At 44.2% G+C, this 20,206-nt stretch overlaps 2 protein-coding genes across 3 annotated transcripts in view; both read left to right on the top strand.

The window, feature by feature from the left end:
- The window catches only part of ACLY (ATP citrate lyase), a 54,501-nt gene extending 47,702 nt beyond the window's left edge, over positions 1–6,799 (top strand). For both annotated transcript variants that reach the window (XM_033168851.1, XM_033168850.1), the window contains 6 exons: positions 851–1,001; positions 1,793–1,936; positions 2,085–2,198; positions 3,203–3,285; positions 4,901–4,977; positions 5,931–6,799. In XM_033168851.1, coding sequence (XP_033024742.1) covers positions 851–1,001; positions 1,793–1,936; positions 2,085–2,198; positions 3,203–3,285; positions 4,901–4,977; positions 5,931–6,025 — 664 coding nt within the window. In that variant the 3' untranslated portion in view covers positions 6,026–6,799. The remainder of the gene's footprint in view (positions 1–850; positions 1,002–1,792; positions 1,937–2,084; positions 2,199–3,202; positions 3,286–4,900; positions 4,978–5,930) is intronic.
- Positions 6,800–10,812: 4,013 nt separating this feature from the next.
- KLHL11 (kelch like family member 11) lies at positions 10,813–19,763 on the top strand. The gene is made up of 2 exons (XM_033171287.1): positions 10,813–11,387; positions 13,980–19,763. Exons 1-2 carry the CDS (start codon positions 10,831–10,833, stop codon positions 15,556–15,558), a joined length of 2,136 nt encoding a protein of 711 aa, XP_033027178.1. The 5' UTR covers positions 10,813–10,830; the 3' UTR covers positions 15,559–19,763.
- The last annotated feature ends 443 nt before the right edge of the window (positions 19,764–20,206 follow it).

Here is a 20,206-nt window from a genome sequence, read left to right as displayed (position 1 = left end):
TGATGATTTATCAATTATCCTGTCCATAATGTTTCTTCCTGTCCTTGTAATATATTGTGCTTATCAGTTGTTGCTGTTCTCCATTATGTCTTGGGCGGAGCGTCCCATTGTTGTTTCATGAGTTCTCCATTGCTCCGCCCCAGCTTCATTGTTTTGCAACTTCAGAAGCAGCTGAAAAAATCACACTTTCCTGATAAATATCCCATCCTCGCCATTTTTCTCTCAGCCTGGGAAGGAGATTATGCCGTCAAACTTCAAATACAGTGGTACTTTGGTTCTCAATCTTAATCCGTTACAGAAGTCCGTTCCGAAACCAAAGTGTTCCAAAATCAAGGTGCGCTTTCCCATAGAAAGTAATGCAAAATGGATTAATCCATTGCAGACTTTTTAAAAAAACCCTAAAACAGCAATTTAACATGAATTTTACTACCTAACGAGACCATTGAGCCATAAAATGAAAGCGATAAACAATGTACTGCAGTCACACAATCATTCAGTCAGTAGCTGAACTGGGTTCCACGCAGTCACATAAACAAGCCAAAAAAGAGCCACAAAACTGCAAAATAAATAGCAAAACCAGCACGTTCGGCTTCCGAAAATGTTCGCAAACTAGAACACTTACTTCTGGGTTTTCAGTGTTTGGGTTCCAAGTTGTTTGAGTACCAAGGCATTTGAGAACCAAGGTACCACTGTAACTCAGCAATGAATCTTATCAACCCCTTGGCAAGCTTGCAGATTTCTCTCATCTCTCCGTTCAAGTTGGTTGCTTTTTGTGACACAGTTGAAAACAGTTGCAGAATGAAACTTCTAAAGGCAAAAGTACATAACAATCGCATCTCTGGCCCCCCAGGTTGCCCAAATACGCCTGCCACTTCATAGAGATGTGCTTGATGGTGACGGCAGATCACGGCCCAGCGGTGTCAGGAGCTCATAACACTATTGTCTGTGCAAGAGCTGGGAAGGACCTAGTATCCAGCCTCACCTCGGGCCTGCTCACAATCGTAAGCATTGAACAACAGCCGGGTGAAAGTCGTAACTGATGCCTTTGTTGGAATGTAGCCAAAGTTCTGTGCAGGACGAGCTTCAGCTCCCATAATTACAATGTGCAGATGGCCTTGCAATGGGGCATTCTTTAATCTGTGTAGCAAATATTCTAGAGCATCTGCACAACTCTTCTACCCCATTTGCAATTTATTATTATTATTATTATTATTATTATTATTATTATTATTTTAGGATCTCCCCCCCCCCCCACTGTCAGGCTTCGGGGACTCGGCTTTCTCCCCCCCCCCTTTGGCTGTAGATAAACAGGACAAAGCGAAAAGTGACGCTTACCATTTAAAGAGTCTTTAATGATAACAGTGAAAGGACAAAGCAGCCATTCTCAGAATGGCGGTGTTCCCAATTAAGGTTTCCACCTTGCAACCTGATCTCGCAACCACTGTGCTTTTTGTGTAGCCACCTTATCTGCTCTGTGTGACCTTGGACTGATAGGCTGGACACTTTCCGGCGAGAGAGAGTCTGTTAGCTCTCTCTCTTCCAGTTCTTCTTCACTTTGCTGTTCACATCCCCCCAGTTCGTCCCAACTTTTGTCTTCAGAACTGTGCCCCTCTGGAAACCACTGTTCCAAATCTCTACTGCTCCTGGGCAGCTTCAGGATCCTGGTCAGGGGGAAGGGGAGGCTCCCACCATTCCTCACCAGAGCTGTACTCCTCATCCTGGTCTCTGACACCCACCCATCCCCGGTAGTTTTGGTTTTAATGTGAGTGCCTCTCCATTTGCTGCTATCCAGGGAGATAGGTTTGGCGGTGCTCTGGATGCAGCGGCAAAGATGTTCAGCAAAGCATTTGACAGTGGCATCATCCCCATGGAGTTTGTGAACAAGATGAAGAAAGAAGGGAAGCTGATCATGGGCATTGGGCACCGAGTCAAATCGGTAGGTGCTGAGAACAGGCTGGTAGGGTGAAGCGGGAAAGGGCACACAGCTGTCTGTTCGAAGTTGAGTTTCAAGGGAGGGATTATTAACTGAGATTACTTTTTCCAAAGTGTGTCATTTCTTTCATTTCTGTTTTCCAAATTTGTAGATCAATAACCCAGATATGAGAGTTCAGATCCTCAAGGATTACGTGAAGCAACATTTTCCTGCGACGCCTCTGCTAGACTATGCACTGGAAGTGGAAAAAATTACGACTTCCAAGGTATCAGCCTTCTCCTTTTCTTTTTCTTTTTCTCTTCCCACCCCCCTTTTTTGGTGACAACTATTTAAACCTTGTTTTTTTTTTGTCCTACCCCATCGCTCTGGGAGGTACCTGTTTATTTGTTTGTTTATTATTATATTTATATCCCACCTTTGTTCCCAAGGAGCTCATGGTGGTGTAGATGATTCCCCTGCCTCTCCATTTTATTCTCACAACAACCCTGTGAGGTAGGTTAGGCTGAGAGGTGGTGACCGGCCCAAGATCACCCTGTAAACTTCATGGCTGAGTGGTGATTGGAAACATACAGTGGTACCTCGTGTTAAGAACTTAATTCATTCTGGAGGTCCGTTCTTAACCTGAAACTGTTCTTAACCTGAGGTACTATTTCTGGGTTAGCGGAGTCTGTAACTTGAAGCGTCTGTAATCCGAGGTACCACTGTACTGGGAGGCAATGCAGATCTTTCAGGACTGGTGTTATATGGTCTCGGCAGACACTCCCAGTCACCAGTCTAGCTGCCGCCTTCTGGATTTGTTGTATTTTCTGGGTCACCTTCAAAGGTAGCCCCACGTAGAGCGCATTGCAGTATTTTCAACTGTAGGTGCAAGGGACTGGACCTGAGAATCTCAGGTTCCTCCCATGGCCCAGCCCTTGTTTTCATATTCTGTAGGCAATGTTTTCTGTACAGCTAAGAACCTTAAAGCTGTGACACCTCATGCTGTGGAGAATCTCGGGAATAGGAGCTCTATGGAAGTGCCAGGGATCCCTTTATAGGCTGTGTTCCCTCACTCCTCCACATGTGACTAAACTTAGGTTTGTTAATTTCAGCGGGTCCACTCTAAGTAGATTTGTATGTCCCCAGCCAGAGAGATCAGTTGGCAAACGCCTCACAATTTATCACTGAATTACTTCCAACTGAATTCAAGTCCCTGCATGTTGCTACAATCTCTTGAAGGAAGAAGGTTAACTTTTCCATCCCTCACCCTACCCTCTTCTTCCACCCCAGAAACCCAACCTCATCCTCAATGTCGATGGGTTCATTGGTGTGGCCTTTGTCGATGTGCTCAGGAACTGTGGCTCCTTCACACGGTGAGCAGTCTATTATTCTCCAGCTGGTTCTGTGTGGTGGTTCAGAAGTTTGGCTATGGTGAATCGCCCTGCTCAAATGAGACAACTGCCCCCAAGCGTCTTGGGTGCAAGTGAGTTGAAGTAAACCCAACAGGTAGAAGCTGTAGTTTAGAGTCGGAGCATGTGCGAGACTTCAGTCAATCTGATTATTTTATTAGCCACAGGCAGGCTTAAATAGCATCTTTTGATGCCCCAGTTGCCACCTCAGATGCAAAAGGAGTATGTGGAGAACAGTGCAAAAAAAAGGAAAAAAAGAGCCTGCTGGATCAGGCCAGTGGCCCATGTAGTCTAGCATCCGTTCTCACAGTTGCCCAACAGATTCCTGTGGAAAAACCCGGAAGCAGGACCCAAGCACAGGAGCGCTCTCCCCTCCTGCAGTGGGTGGCGCTGTGGTCTAAACCACTGAGCCTCTTGGGCCTGCTCATCAAAAGGTCGGCGGTCCCAGCTCCTGCCAACCTAACAGTTCAAAAGCACGCCAGTGCAAGTAAATAAATAGGCACCATTGCAGCGGGAAGGTAAACAGTGTTTCCGTGTGTTCTGGTTTCCGTCACGGTGTCCCGTTGCGCCAGAAGCGGTTTAGTCTGCTGGCCGCATGACCCAGAAAGCTGTCTGTGGACAAGCACCGGCTTCCTCGGGCTAAAAGTGAGATGAGCGCTGCAACCCCATACTCGCCTTTGACTGAACTTAACTGTCCAGGGGTCCAGAACCACTGCTGACTGCGACCGTGGAGGCAGAGCATAGCGATCATTGCTAGTAGCCATTGATAGCCTTGAGTTTGTCCAATCCTCTTTTAAAGCCACCAAAACGGGAGTGTGTGTGTGTGTTGGAGGGAAGGTATGCTGCTGCCATGTGAGGTATGAAATGGCCTTTGCGTTTGTAAGAACTGTCCGCACGTTCCCAAGTACAAAGTAAGACGAAAACGACTCCAACGGCTGGAGCATCCTTCTCTAACCTGGCGCCTTCCAGATGATGTTGGACTCCCAAGTCTCCTCAGCCCCAGCCAGCATGGTTAATGGTCTGGGATGATGGGAATTGTTGTTCAGCAACTTCTAGAGGGCACCACATGAGCTATACCTGGTTTACCCAGGCCCGCAGCAACCCTCCAAGGACTCAGACAGAGGCCTTTCCTGTTCCTGCTTCCTGTGATCCTTGTGAACCCTCCTCATACCATGTTGTTGCCCTGTCACCTCTTGCCTAAAGTATTTTAGAAGCTTCCATCATTAAAAATATATATATTCCATTGTCAACAGTTGAGTTGCAGCAGGGCCCTAAAGGATAGTAGGTGTGCACAACCAAACAATTTCAACATAGAAGTATGGTCACTCATGTTACCTTGACTGGGTTGTGATGGGAAAGCTCGTTTAAATGTCAGCAAAAAGAGCATCTCATCTCTGGCAACTGCTCTTGCCCCCATCTTTTTTTCTTTTTTTTTTAGAACCATGATTCTGCGCTATGTGTCGGATGGGACCATAGGTGGCTTCTATGTGGCTTTTATATGTTAACCAGCCTCTGAAAATATGCAATGGAATGCAATGGATTAATGTTTTAAACAAGAACTGCTTGGTTTGTATTGCAGGGAAGAAGCTGACGAATATATTGACATTGGTGCCCTCAATGGCATTTTTGTGCTTGGCAGAAGTATGGGGTTCATTGGTAAGTCCTAAAGCACATGTTTTCTTCCATAAGGCAGCAGGGCTGGGCTGGACACATTTTTATACCAGGGGTGGAGAACTTCAGGCCTGCGCGCGAACTCAGGCCCACCAAACCTCCCTATGGCCCGTGAGGATAGTTTGGCTAAGCCACACACACCCTTACCTATTGCCTGACCAGTTGAATATGACTTCTGGTGAAAGGCAAGGTTTGGACAAAAGAGGCTTTGGCAGCCCTCATTGCCAGGGCTAAGGAAGTATTGCTTATAGGGCTTCCTCAGTGCCTAGAAACTGCCGGTCCTCAGTGCTTGGGTAGCCACACACAAAACGTTTTTTGCCCTCAGTAGTTTGATTCCTAACTGTACAGACCAGAAACGGGTTGTCTTGACACCACTGTGCTTGACCCACCTGTCAAACTGGGCTGGCAGGGGTATGGAGATAAGGATCTGCCGCAGCCAGCTGCTTTTATGCCACCTGAGCTCATCTGCGCTGCAGAGCTGCAAAACCACATTCTTCCTAGGCTGTACATTGCAAACCTTGACCCATCCGCAAAGGGATGGGCAGATTGTTCTGTACCTGCCTCCTCTTCCATCCAAGTTGCCCATCCCAAGCTGCAGAGCAGCAACAGCCTTCCCCCTGCTTCTAGGCCCCTCTCCTACATAGGGTTGGCTAAAACCTGTGTCGTCCCCACAGTTCCTTCGAGACAAAAAACACCTTTGCACAAAAGGGGTAGCAGGAAGTTGTTGCAGTCCTGTCCAACATATGCTGCAGTTAAGAGTGGTAGAGTTGTGTTTTGGGTCTTCACCTCTTGCTCAGTAGCTCCTGGGACTGTGCTGTGGAGTGGGAAGAATTTTAATCTCTCCTATTTTAGTTATTTTTTATTTTATTTTAAGAAAACATTGTTTCAATTGAATCTGAAAGATTGTACACAGTAAGAACCCTCTGTGTTGATTTCAGGGCACTACCTGGACCAGAAGAGGTTGAAGCAGGGTTTGTACCGTCACCCTTGGGACGACATCTCCTATGTTTTGCCAGAACATATGACCATGTGACAACAGAAGGGGGTGAAATGAGTTGCCTTTATGGAAGGCCAGTATGGGCATGATTGTACTATATGCTCCGGCTGCCGATGTATAGGAAACCGAGGACTGGCTGGGCTGAAATTCTATACAAGGCAGATTTTTATAGCCCTAGAAGTGGATTCTATATATAAAAAAAAGATAAACCAAAACCCTTCGCTATTTCCTGCTGTATTTAATATATATAAGCAGTTGCACTGTCTTGCTTGTTCTGTGTTTTTATTTTTCTCCCCTCTGCTTTTCTGCAGTGTTTTCTGACCAAGTTTTAATGTTTTTATTTTGATCCGTGACCTCATAAGACTTGAAGAACCAGGGAGTCATGACTCCTGAATTACCAAACCCTTGAAGAACGTTGTCCTCACAAGCTGTATGATTTTGTGGTACATTTGTCCTTTTTTGTCTCCTGTGTGTTCATCTGCACAGTCTGATTGTATTTCTAGTCGGGGGACTATTGCTGATTTAATAAGCCATTCCAAGTCGGATGTAGTCATTTTAAAATGTAAACTGGTGATATAAGCTGTTCTTCAAAACTGTGAAATCTGCGAGTATTCCAGTTTCTGTATTTATGCAGCTAATGTTTTTACTTATCATAAAATAAAACCTAGATCTACAATTCTTGCAAAGACTGACCTGTCAGTCAACTTACAGGATACACCATCTCTCGGCCCTTAACTTATATTCACAACAGTATTCAGTGCTCTGTCTCTGTATCATATAACCTGTCTCAAATAAATAGTACAATAATAAGTTGTCTTGGTTTGATTTTGTAAAGGGAGGCGCAGAGCCCCTTAAACCCAAATTTGAGCTACCTATGAAGAAAATATTTTTGCGTGACAAAGCTACACGCTTTCCCCAAAGTGGTAAAATTTGGCTCACATTCAAGCATATACAGTTATTTTAATTATCTGTTCTGGTGCTTTACATTTTTATTTATTTTTATTTTATTAATATTGCAAATTTCAATAAAAATGCCTTATTGAAGATCTTGAAGACATGGGACAGTTTTTCTCAAGTGTGAGAACATAACTTAATGAATAGCAGCCGTCTTATCCATTGTTAGAAGTGTTTGTTTGTTAAATTTAAATGAAAGATGGGGAATGTTGCCGTTGCTGTGCGCTCCCCTGCAGGACCATTATTTCTAGAGAGCAATGAGCAAGTTTAAACAAGTTCAGGTCTAATTAACTACGCTTAGTGACTCCAGCTGACATTTTAAACATTGTAAACCATAACTGTCAGACTGGTTGGATGAGGAGAAACGGTGGGATGAACCAGCCGGGGAACTCCCAAGTAAAGAAAATTCAGAGCCAGAAGATTGGTGGTTGGAGGACTATGAGTGGTCAGGGGGAGACCACTCCTGCTGTGACAAGCTCCCCTCCTTGCTGGTCTCCCAGAGCCAGGAGAGGCATGAAGTGGGAGGAGCAAAGGTAGGCATGCAGGTGCAGTCTCCCGATTGCTTGTGGGGGGGGACTACGGAGAGGAGGAGACACAGGCAATTGGGGAGGCAGGGACCTTTTTCACGGCAACCCGTTCATGGGATCATGACCTCACAGATGAGTTGCTGTGCTCGTTAGACCTGGCACTCCTGTGTAGATCCTGTTTACTAATAAAGAGTTAACTATAACTCTACTTGGTGTGATTGACTGCCCCTCTCCTGCCAATAACATAATGCAGATTTGGCATCCAAAGAGAATAATCAACACTGCAACAGAATGTTGTAGTTTAGAATAGAGTCCCATTCACTGTTCCTGTCAACCATGCTTCCTTCCAAGCTGCTTAATTCCATTGCCTCCATTAGTCAAGTCAGCGTTCCTTGCCCACTGAACATGCCCCGTACTCGAAACACTCACTGGGCTGTTTTGAGTCCCCTCAGTTTAGGATTTGTTTTCCCTAATGATTTTTTTATGCTACTTCTGCACACCTTGGTGTTCCTTTAAGCCATTTTGGCCACCAAAGGATCCATTATTTCATAACGAATTAGCTGTTGATATAGTCGCAGAGCTAATATAGAAGACTTTCCAAACCACCTTTATAAAATTAGCAAAGCAAAAGTTTTACATTGCCTTTCCATCATAATAATTAGAGGGAAATTTGGTTCCTGAATGTAAAGTGGTATTCATTCTTGTGTTAATAACTATGCTGACATTTTGGGACTGTACTTGAGATGTTGCAATCATTCTTGCTGCAGCCAGGGAAGCAATTAAAAGACAGCCCGTCAGCAATACATTTTTTTACTGTGCTACCCCAGCCCAGCCCCAAACATGCTCTGTTTACTTTTTATCTAGCACAGTCATATATTTTCTTGTTCCTACTTCTGCACCCATTTTCCACCCTCCACTTTCTTCAGTTAAATAGTCCATCCTGTTGAGTGTGTGTGTGAAGTAATTGAGAAACTCCCAGCCAGTTCTTCATGCTTGGAGTGGGAGAATTGTTCACAGCAGCAGCTGCTGCAGTGAAGGCAGCAATTTACCACCCACCCCATCCCTTCTTCCTTTATAAACAATGGGTGTTTCTATATCATATAAGTTGCCATGTCCCTTCCTACTAATAACTAATACTACCTGTTGCCTTGTGATGCTGTGATGCTTTGCTCTTTCCTGTGAAGCTGGCACGCAACAATGCGTCCCCTGTGATGTTGTAGTCATTGATATGCTTTTAAAATTGTTTTATTGTGTCCCACCCAGGGATCACTAATGATGGATGTTGGGATAGCACAGTGGTTAGAGCATGCGACTCTTAAATTTTGAGTTGTGGGTTCGAGCCCCACATTGGGCAAAAGATTCCTGCAATGCAAGGGGTTGGACTAGATGCCCCTCACCGTCCCTTCCAACTCTACAAGCCTATGATTCTTTGATAAAGTGCAGGCAGGACTCATTTTAATTAAATAATAGCAGAGTTCATTTGGTGAGCTGTGGAGTCCCTAAGTAAAGGTAAAGGGACCCCTGACCATTAGGTCCAGTCGTGTCCGACTCTGGGGTTGCGGCGCTCATCTCACTTTATTGGCCGAGGGAGCCAGCGTACAGCTTCCAGGTCATGTGTCCAGCATGTCTAAGCCGCTTCTGGCGAAACCAGAGCAGCGCACAGAAACGCCGTTTACCTTCCCACTGCAGCGGTACCTATTTATCTACTTGCACTTTCTGGCATGCTTTCAAACTGCTAGGTGGGCAGGAGCTGGGACCGAGCAACGGGAGCTCACCCCGTTGCGGGGATTCGAACCGCCGACCTTCCGAGCGATCGGCAAGCCCTAGGCTCAGTGGTTTGGACCACAGCGCCACCCTATAACTGCCTTATTCTGTAAGTATTCCTATTAAGACTGGAATGAGGCGCTGGCTCAACGCCTGCTTGCACCTAAGCTGCTTTTCTGATCCCATGTACATCAACTTGTTCTCTGAGAAACGAGCACTAAAAAGCAGTGGGGGAGATGATGAGAGGTGAACCAGTTGTGGACAACGAGGCAGATCTCTGATGCTGATCTGTAATGTTGATCTGTGATGTTGTCTTTTACCAATTAAGATCAAAGAGGGCACAACAGTTATTTCCTGCGAATGCCTGGTGCTAGTGTAGGGGTTTGTGTCAGTATCATGTGGATACTAGGTCCTTTGTTTATTTTTTATTGATACTGCCCCTCTTCCCCCCTCCCCTCTATTTTCCAACCGAAATATGTCCGTGGCAAAAGCGTCTCTCACAAAACGTTAAGCGAACTGTGATGAAGACACCTGGACTATGGTTGGCTGCTTTTGCATTTGCTGTGCAATGGCAGTGTTTAAATTTTTGGAAACTAATAAACACCCCCCCCCCCAAATACCTGGATGGAGAAACTGTCCTTCCTTTTTCAGTTTAGAAGAAAGGTGAGTAAGATTGAAATTTATAAAATTGTGTGTTGCATGGAAAAAGTCCATAGAGAATTTTTTTTTTATCTTCCCCTTTCCCGGGGCTAGTGGGCATCAAGTGATGATCATTGGATTCAGGACATACGAAAGAAAATGCTTCTCCAAGCAGTTACTAGTCAAACTCTGGCAGTCTCTCCCACAAGAGGCAGCAATTGCCACCAACCTGGATGGCTTTAAAAGAGTAGACAAATCCGAGGAGGGCTACCAATGGCTTCTAGTCACGAGGGCTATGCTCTGTCTCCACAGCTTGGCATCAGTGCTTCCAAAAAAACAGTTGCTGGAAACCTCGGGAGGGGAGAGTTGCAATGCTCTTGTGCTCAGGTCTGCTTGAGGGTTTTCCCCATAAAGGCAACTGGTTAGCCACTGTGAGATCAGGATGCTAGACTAGAGGGGTCATTGGCCTGATCCAGCAGGACTACGCTTATGTTCTTGTGTTCAGATCCGAGTTGCAATGATCATGGGATCCTCAAAGGTCATCCAGTCCAACCCGCTGCAATGCAAGGGACATTTTTTCCGGGGGGGGGGAACACTGATTCCAACCATTTGCCACACTGGGAGCTGGAAGCCAGCAACACCTGGAGGACCACTGGCTATCCACCCTCTGCCCTTTCCTATGAACGGCTTTCCACCGCGTGGGAAGAGACGGCGAAAGGGCAGGACACAGACAAACCCCGCAGTCACATGATGGGCTTATCTATCTACACCCGTTCCTAAGTCTATGATTGGGAAACTACGCAGGGCGCGCGCGGAGGCCGTCAGCGGCCGGACGCCCGCTCCTTGTTTCTTCCGCCGCTCTGCTCTGCATCTCTATGGTCACGCGGGCGACGCCGCCTCACAAGAGGAAGAGAACCCGCTAGAGCTGGGCTGAACGAGAGAGAGAGAGCACTCAAGATGGCGGCGGCTGGAGGCGGAGGGGACTTGGACGGCGGCGGCGGCCACGGCGGCGTCTCAGAGAACGGCGCCCTCTCCCAGGAAGCGGAGGCCGGCACGGACGCGGAGAGCGACTCGGAGGTGTTTTCGTGCGTGGCTCACTGTTCCGAACTGGCCTGGCGGCAGAACGAGCAGCGGCAGTTGGGCCTCTTCTGTGACGTCACGTTGGCTTTCGCCGCCGGCGGCGGCAGTAACGGCGGCGAGGAGGAGGCGGAGGCAGCGGCGGAGGGGCGGAGGGAGAAGGGCGCCAGCCTCGGAGCCTCCTTCCCCAGCGCCGAACCGCCCGCTCGGGAGTTCCGCGCCCACCGCTCGGTCCTCGCAGCCGCCACCGAATACTTCGCCCCCCTCCTCTCGGGGGACTTCGCCGAGTCCCGGTCGGGCCGTGTGGAGCTGCGCAGATGGAGCTCCGAGGCCGGGCCGGACCCGGAGACGGTGGAGGCCGTCATCGGCTTCATGTACACGGGCCGCGTCCGCGTCAGCCCCGGCAACGTCCACGAGGTCCTGGAGCTGGCCGACAGGTGAGGGGGTGGCCTGGGTTGGGGGGTCATGGGTTCAAGAGGAGCGCAGCGGCTTGGCGGATTGGTGGCAGTGATCAGAAACTGAGCGGAAGCTTCGTTTAACGTCGAATGATACACTTTAAATATTATTATTATTTTACTGTTTTGGGGGGTGGGGGAAATTGCATTCAGTACACTGTATTTTTTTTAAAGAAAAGTTTGCAATTGCTGGCACGTCAAGATGTATCGGCAGTATGCTGTTTCGCACATTAAGCACAAGAACTGTATATCAGGGTTTTTTGTCATCTTAATTGTCCCATCCATAGTAAAAGGGACATACTGACATAAGGTGGTACCTTACTTACGGACGTGATCCGTTCCGGGATGCTGTTTGCACCCCAAAAAGACTGTAAGTAGAGCGCCACTTCTGCGCGTGTGCGTGACGCAATAGAGCGCTTCTGTACATGCGTAAAGCACGCAGAACATTTCTGCGCATTCACAACCCTAAAATCTGCAACCTGAACCTAACACAACTAGAGGTATGACTGTATATGGTTGACATGCCCATACTTTGAAAAGCTTTGGACCGTAGTGGAATGCCGAAATGATAAAAATTCCAACAGCATAGATAGATGTCAGGCAAATGCATTCCTCTTCTCCCAGACCTTTGGCCTTTAATTATCTGTGGCCTTTTAGAAGTGGGTGGGATGCATTTCTTTTTCCTCTTGGTTTTAACATATTGATTGGGAGGTTGTCTGTTTGGTTGTAAGTTGCTTTGGGTTGCCCTGTTCAAGATAATGCAACTCAGCAAATTCGATGGAATCATAATAATATGCTCCAGAGTTGTTTATTGTATCAATATTTATAGCATCTAATAAGACGATAAGTTATAAGAATTTGATAGCACATTTTTGGTGGCACCTACTAGAAAAAACAATAGTACAATGTTTGGGAGAAATCTGGATAATGTGTCTTGGTATGGAAACATATGGTATATAGCAGAAAACATACGGTATATAGCAATAGCAGAAAAAGTTTCTCCGCATACTCAATAACAAGGAAAAGCACAACCCCAGGATGTGAGCACTCTGGGGCGGGACTTTATATGCAATGGACACTGGAGAATATGAGGCATTATCAGAAGTGGCGAGAAGGGTGTGGCTGGGGCGTTGTCTCCATCAGCTACAGACGATTAGAATACACTTGGAACCATAATGCAAGATTTAGATGGGGTACTATATCATTTGAATCACCTCCATAATGGTTTGTGGTTATAGACTATATTTTGTATTTCATTTGTTGATGTTGAGATCCCCCCTCTGTACCGTCATTGCTATGCTCATGCATGAAAACTCTCTCCCTTACCATGTTCTTTGGTAGGTAGAAAAATATTAGTGCTTAGAGTGCTAAGCCAGTTGTACATACAGCTGAAGTAAAGATAAACCCACTTATCGTAGGTAAGTGGGGTAAACTGCCAACCCCAACCATCATATAAATACATGAAATTCTGTGATGTATGATGACTAACTGACATATTTCCCCAGTCATTTCCTTCCTTCCTTCCTTCCTTCCTTCCTTCCTTCCTTCCTTCCTTTACAAAGATAATCAGTCTTTCATAAATTCATAACAGGGCCATAAATTTATTTTTAAGATACATGTTTGTATTAAATTTGGATTTTATTTTAAAACGGGTTACTTTTTATAGCTGAATGTTTTTTAAATTCACAAGATTTACGGAAATTCCTTCCAGTAGCACCTTAGAAACCAACTAAGTTAGTTCTTGGTGTGAGCTTTCGTGTGCATGCACACGAAAGCTCATACCAAGAACTAACTTAGTTGGTCTCTAAGGTGCTACTGGAATGAATTTTTTTATTTTATTTTGTTTTGACTATGGCAGACCAACACAGCTACCTACCTGTAACAAGATTTAAGGAGGCTGTGGCAGAGGAGTGATAAGATCTGTAAGAAGGATGTGTTTCTGAAGGGAGAGAAGCTGCCTAAAGTCCAGTTAGTTGTGACTTTCCACATCATGGAAGTTACCGGTAGTTCTCGAAAAGGGCCAACAGTTCAGTAGTGGAGCATATGATTGCAATACATATAAGGTCTGAAGTTTAGTCCTTAGTGTATCTTTACAAAGGATATTGTAGAGCGGGACTGGGTGGGGGGAATCCTTGCTTGAGACCATGGGAACCATTGCTAGTTGGAAAAGAGTGGACAATACTGGACTAGATGGACCATTGGGCTGACTGGGTATAATGGTAATATACTTATATATAGACTCAGCGGAACAATGAAGTTTGCAGAAGATTGGAGATGAGTGAGATGAAACCATGTAGGTGAATGTTGAGTTCTTATTAAATGTTTCTTCCCCACCTGTATAAATCATGTCCCATCTGAGTCATGGTTTTATGTGACTTTCTATTTTGTGGAGCTGAACTCTTAAAGCCACTTCAATGTAGCTACATGAAGGTGTAGAAAGGGTAATGTCACCTGTCCTTATTAGGTGTTTGTAAAGTGAAAAGCAGGGTACAATTTGTTAGTTATATAGTATGATGTTTCTTCACTCCTCTCTGTGAGCCATTTGTAATATATATATATGTATTTGTTTTGCAGGTTTTTATTGTTGCGTTTAAAGGAGTTCTGTGGGGAATTCCTGAAAAAGAAACTGAACCTCTCTAACTCGGTGGCCATCCATAGCTTGGCTCACATGTATTCGCTGAACCAACTGGCATTGAAAGCTGCTGACATGATCAGGAGGAACTTCTACAAAGTCATCCAAGATGAGGAGTTTTTCACTTTGCCATTTCACCTCATCAGAGACTGGCTTTCAGATTCAGAAATCACAGTGGACTCAGAAGAAGTTCTCTTTGAGATGGTTTTAAAGTGGGTTCAAAGAAACCCTGATGAAAGAGAAAAGTACTTTGGGGAACTCTTTAAACTTCTCCGTCTTTCTCAGATGAAACCCACTTACTTGACCCGACATGTCAAATCTGAAAGGCTTGTATCCAGTGATGAAGCTTGTCTCAATCTTGTGTCAGAAGCAGTAGAAAGCCATGCTCTCAGGGCTGAGAATTTGCAGTTAGGCACCCTCCAACAAGTCACTTCTGCAACATGCCTGCCTCGCTTTGGGCAAAACATGGATGTTATCATGGTTATTGGTGGTGTGTCCGAGGGAGGCGACTACTTGAGTGAGTGTGTGGGGTATTTTATTGACGAAGATAGATGGGTGAATTTACCTCACATACACAATCATCTCGATGGACATGCTGTTGTAGTGACAGAGTCCTATGTTTATGTAGCAGGATCCATGGAGCCTGGCTTTGCCAAAACTGTAGAAAGATACAACCCAAATCGAAATGTCTGGGAGCAGGTTTCCAATCTGATAACCAGGAAGCATTCTTTTGGCCTTGCCGAGGTAAAAGGGAGCCTGTACAGCATTGGTGGGCATGGGAATTTTATCCCTGGTTTCAAAGATGTAGCTGTCTACCACCCTGATCAAGACAAGTGGCAAAATTTGGAGTCTGCACCAAAGATACTTCGGGATGTCAAAGTGGTCACTGTAGATGACAGGTTTGTGTATATGGCTGCCCGCACACCAGTTGACGGGGATAGTGAGGAAGGCTTAAGAGCTGTCATCATCCGATATGATGTAGATGCAAGACAGTGGCAGGATTCTGAGTCTCTGCCACTCCTGGACAACTATTGTTGTTTTCAGATGGCTGTGGCGAACACAAACTTTTACCACACAGCCTCATGTTGTCCTAGGAGCTACCCACAGGATCATGAAGAAGTCAAGAGAAAGATCTCTAGCCAGGTGTCCGATGACATTCTGGAAAGTTTACCCCCAGAGGTTCTTAGTATTGAAGGGGCAGCTGTCTGCTATTACAAAGATGATGTGTTCATCATAGGTGGATGGAAGAACAGTGATGACACAGACAAACAATACAGGAAAGAGGCGTATCGCTACTGTGCTGAGAGGAAGCGCTGGCTGTTGCTCCCTCCCATGCCCCAGCCTCGCTGTCGTGCAACAGCCTGTCATGTCAGAATCCCCTTCCGGTCCTTGCATGGTACCCAGAGATATCCAATGCCGCAAAACCTAATGTGGCAGAAGGACCGGATCCGGCAGATGCAGGAGATACACCGTCATTCCTTAAGTTTGCGGAGGATGCCACGGTCACAAATAGAGTGCTAACTTGAATAAATGGAGTTTGAAAAATGCCTTTCTGTCTTGCCATGCTCAGCATGGTCCTCTAACTGTAACCTAAGCAGTTACGTTTAGGCACTGAGGATTATTGAAGGAGATCTAGTTTTCTGGGCGTTAAATAGGTTGAGAGGATTGTGAGCATCACATATGAACTTGGATGTATTTTAGCCATAATATGGAGGTAGGCACAGTTTTCAAACTCTTCAATCCTTTAGTTTTCCCCACAGATGGGATGCAGATATAGAGGCCAGCAAAATAATTGTTCTGGAAATCTGTAGATGTGTTCACAGATGTGCAGTGTTACAGCACAGCCTCCCTCCCCCTTTCCCTGGAGTTTATTCCATTTAGGTGTGGGTGAAGGAGAATTTTCCAGTGTATTGGGGCCTCTCAATTCCTCTTAAAGCATTTATACAGGTTGTGTGAAGTATTTTTTACTTATTTTAAAATACTGATAAATCTCATACCATTTCAAAATTTGCAGTTTAACCCATTAGTTTTATTTGCTTTCGCAAAATTATTTCTTTTTTTTAAAAAAAACTGCAGTTGCTATGAATGCGCTTGATTTTCTTAAACTTGGAGCCATGTGCAATAGTTTAATAACAAACAAACCCCTATATATTATAAGTAAAGCACAATCTTTCACAGAGCTTCAAAACGTTCCTATGCTTATAAATATTTTATAGTTATATTTATCTAGAGGCATTTGAGTTTACAAAGAGATTGTGGTGAAAACCGGATATTCTAATAGTTGAATTATTTTCAGTCCTATACTAAAAGATTTCAGAGTCCTTACTTTTGAGGGTTTCACTGTAATTTTTGGTGATGCCCTTTTCTACTTTGGAGTAGTCCCATTGATTTCAATAAAATTAATATGTATATGGTTCAGGATTGTGGCCTTAAAGGAATGAGTGAAAAGACCAAAAAGATAAGCACTACAAGTCCAAATTCATAATCTGAAGGAATTGGGTGTTCATTAATGCAGGGAGAAAGCTCAATGAACTCTGTGTGTTCAGGTAAGTCTGATTAGGGGGGGGGGGAAACTCAACCTGCCTTTGACAATCAAATATATTTGCCTTTATGATGCTCCATTCCTTGTTCTGACTGTGTTGAGTACTTGAGACTGTTTGGAGTGGAACAGTTGCCTCAGTTATAATTTTGATAGTAAGGGTCCAAGTCTCGCCAATGTCTTAATGGTGTTTTGGCAGAAAATAAAATAGAGAAAAATTATTTGAGTCTGGTGGAAGTTTTGTGCTGCTTTCATCCCTCAAAAAAGCAAGGTGTTTGCTTTCTCGAGAATTTTGTTAATTTTATTGGAGATGTAACTTATTGGTCCAATTTAGGGGCACACTTAAGCTTTAGACCATTACAGAATTATTTCTCAGGCAGGCAAACTGCACAGTAAATAATTAATGAAACTCTGTAATATCATAAGTTGGTCCAACAAAATATTTCATTTTACCTTTGTGAATTTTGTCCTTTTGGGATCGATGTGCACCACTTTCTACTGATACCTTACCAAGTTATCCAAGGCAGGTTTCTCATTGATTTCCTCTGGCCTTATCACTTCCCTCCCCCTACCCTCCACTGACACCCGAACATACAGTGGCAGTATTTATCCTGCCCCTACTATTATCTTCAATAAATTACTTCTGGCATCATTGTTGACATAAGGCAGTTTGTGCCCCCTCCACCCCACTGTCAATGTGTGCAGAAGCTTAAGGTGTGATGGTAAAGCTAAAGGGAAGTCCTCAGGTGAGATCAAGACCTGAGTCATGCAGTCACTGGGCTCTTGTGTAAGTGGAATACTTGGAATAAAATTGGTCACTATTTCCGAGTTTCTGCAAAGGATCTCAAATGTTATTTTCCCTGGTTTCTGCCCTTCCTATGTCTTTTGGTGGTTTCCCCTCTGTTAACTTGTCCAGGTTTATATGATACTTAATTCAGGATAATTGAGATGGGACAAGGAGAAATCAGTATGTGAGAAATCTGCATTGATCAAGATTGTTATGAAAGTTAATTACAGTATTGTTGTAAATGGTAAACAGCAGGGACTTAAATACTGTCAATTCTTGTTTTCCAATTTAGCAAGAAGCATAACTCATGTCTGATACAGTGGGGTAAGTCTTTAAACTGCATGGGTGTGCACAGGTTTTCTTGACTTGCTTTTGTCCCTTAATAACTGCCCATTACAATATATATTTTGGATTAGAAATCTGTGTTCATTAAATAACTGTCTTGTTATCAAGTTCAGACTAACGCAGCCTTTTCAAACAACGGAAGTCACAAACATTTAAGAGTCCAATAATGCCCACTTGCTTGCTTTAAGATATATTGTATGCACCAGCCAATTATTTATGGAGAAGATAGATACTTCAAAAAGCTTGTTGAAAATTCAGGGCTCAAACAGCCCTGCTCAGTCCATTGGTACTGATTAAGAGAAATACACAGAATCATTGCCTAGCATCAAATTTTGGATGCATCTATATGGAAAACAAACTTTAAAAACTGGGAATTGTGTGTGTTTTTTACAAGGTCTGAATGTTGTATGTTAGAAATTTCTCACAGCACCAGGATACTTTAAGCAGTTTAAGCTTGTAGTGGAGACACGGCCCTATGTGTGTCTGTAAAATGAAACACTAGCTGAAATGCAACACAAGTTTTGAGATTTCATGACAGATTATCTGGCCTGCAGTGCAGAATGGTTGGTAGTCACCACAAAAGAGTAGAATCATATTGACTGTGTACCGTATCTGTGCAGTTGTTCAGTCTGGCTGGTAAGCGTTGCTTTTTAAATTAAATCCTATGTCACTTTGGATGTTGCTTGTGAATGCCAGTCACTTAGTATACAAGTGTCTACATGCCTTGCTTTGAGATTTCTGTTTGCATGGAGAGTTAAGAGCACACTAGAAAACAGTCCCATTGTTCCACATGTAGTGTTAAATGTTGGGACTTCTTAATGTATACTCTGGATGTTAGGCTACTAACTTGCTCTGTTGTTCTGAGTGCCTCTTAGCACCCCTAAATAGCACAGCTCATGTGCTGCATGCAAAAGTCCTATCTACTTAGTCATGTCATTCCTTGATGAAACACAGCAGTTGATAATTATTGTTGCCTGGCAAAGGGAAATCCTGTTACTCCCAGTTGGTGAAGATTGACAGCTGTAGGCTACATTTCTAAACATCACTGAGAGTCCCAAATCATTGGATGTATGCTACGTTGGCTACGATACGGCTACTCACCATACATAGGTCCTTTTGTTCTCAGCAACTTAAAAGACCTCAAGAAAATTGCAGTTGAGTTACAGAACAGGCAAGCATGCCAGCTCTCAGACTTGGGAAAACAATCTGTCTTAAGCTGTACTGATTCTCTGCTATGGCTGAATGCATGTTTCACACACTGCCTTCCTCTTGTGATGCTATTGGAGACAGCTAGATCTTTCTGTGATGCCTGAGCTGACATTATTACTGAAGTAATACTGTCTGTAGGTTACATAGTCTTCCCATTAGTAGATTTAAACATCTGTCTTGTGTTTGTGTATTTCAGTGAGGCTTACCCTTACACAGTGAGAGTTAACAGTCATGTCAATGCAGTGTTATTTCTGTAATCTCTGCAACATTGCCACAAATGACTCCTCTGTGCTTGCTGCAGCCTCTACCACAGGAGGGCAGAATTCATATATAAAATTAAGATACCACTATTTGCAATGCAACCAGTGGTCCATTTTTAGGAGGCATTCCAGAGAAAGAGCTGCTCACAGAAGCCAAGCTAAATTGGTGGTATGCACATCAGTCTGTTCTGCCTCCCTATTTCTGGGACACTTTCCACAAAGCTATCCTAGTTGGAAGCCATTTTTCTCCTTGCTTCCCCTGAGCCCAGTTAAGGTGGCGTTGTATGTAAGTCTAAAAGTTAGTTGGTAGTCCTTATATTTTCTCATGGATCAGTGAACCTCGAAAGCAACACGTTTTTTTTCTTCCTTCCTCATTCCAGCCCCAATTTGCCTTGTGTCTGCTGCTTAATAAACTGGGTAACATAAGCTTCATATAATGAAATGCAGACATCCATCCCTTTGGAAGCTATGTCTCCTTTTGAAGCTATGTCCCTAAAGTCTATTTTTTAAAACCTGCAAATCAATATATGTTGTACTACGGTTCTGTAACACTAAACTTGATCTCAATAAACATTTTATTTCTCTATTTCTGTTCTGACTGGTTCATGTTCTTGCTTATAATTGTTTATGGATGTGTTCCAGAACAGTATTCCCCAACAGTCTGGGGAATTTAGATCCCATTTGTCTCCTGCCTTCAAATTCAGCTTTTGATTGGGGCATTCTTTAGCCATGAAGGAAAGTCTTCAGTCCCTTTTTTATCCCAGTTTTGGTCACTTGGACAAGAAGAATGAATTCAAACTGGACTGCATCAAAGATAATGACTGGGAGTGTTCGCTATTCATCATTTTGTCTGTCTTGTAGCTTTAGAAAATTGACAAAAGCTTAGCCTACCTGTCCAAGCTGTCTCTTCTTAGCAAATTACTGTGGGTTGGACTGCAATTAAATTAGTTGCACTTTGGCTTTATTGAAATCAATGTGAAGTTAGTCGTAATGAACTTAAGTTTTCATGTAGCTTGGATAGCTCAATTG

Source organism: Lacerta agilis, chromosome 14, assembly GCF_009819535.1.
Source record: "Lacerta agilis isolate rLacAgi1 chromosome 14, rLacAgi1.pri, whole genome shotgun sequence".
Taxonomy (NCBI): Eukaryota; Metazoa; Chordata; class Lepidosauria; order Squamata; family Lacertidae; genus Lacerta; species Lacerta agilis.
Note: the sequence above shows the minus strand (reverse complement) of the source record. Positions and strands in the feature narration are given on the sequence as shown.

What these genes read in the sequence shown, in the direction of transcription:
- KLHL11 (XM_033171287.1), top strand. Translation starts at nt 10,831, where the DNA reads ATGGCGGCGGCTGGAGGCGGAGGGGACTTGGACGGCGGCGGCGGCCAC. An exon ending in GTCCTGGAGCTGGCCGACAG is followed by an intron (nt 11,388 to 13,979) that starts GTGAGGGGGTGG and finishes TTTGTTTTGCAG; the next exon opens with GTTTTTATTGTTGCGTTTAA.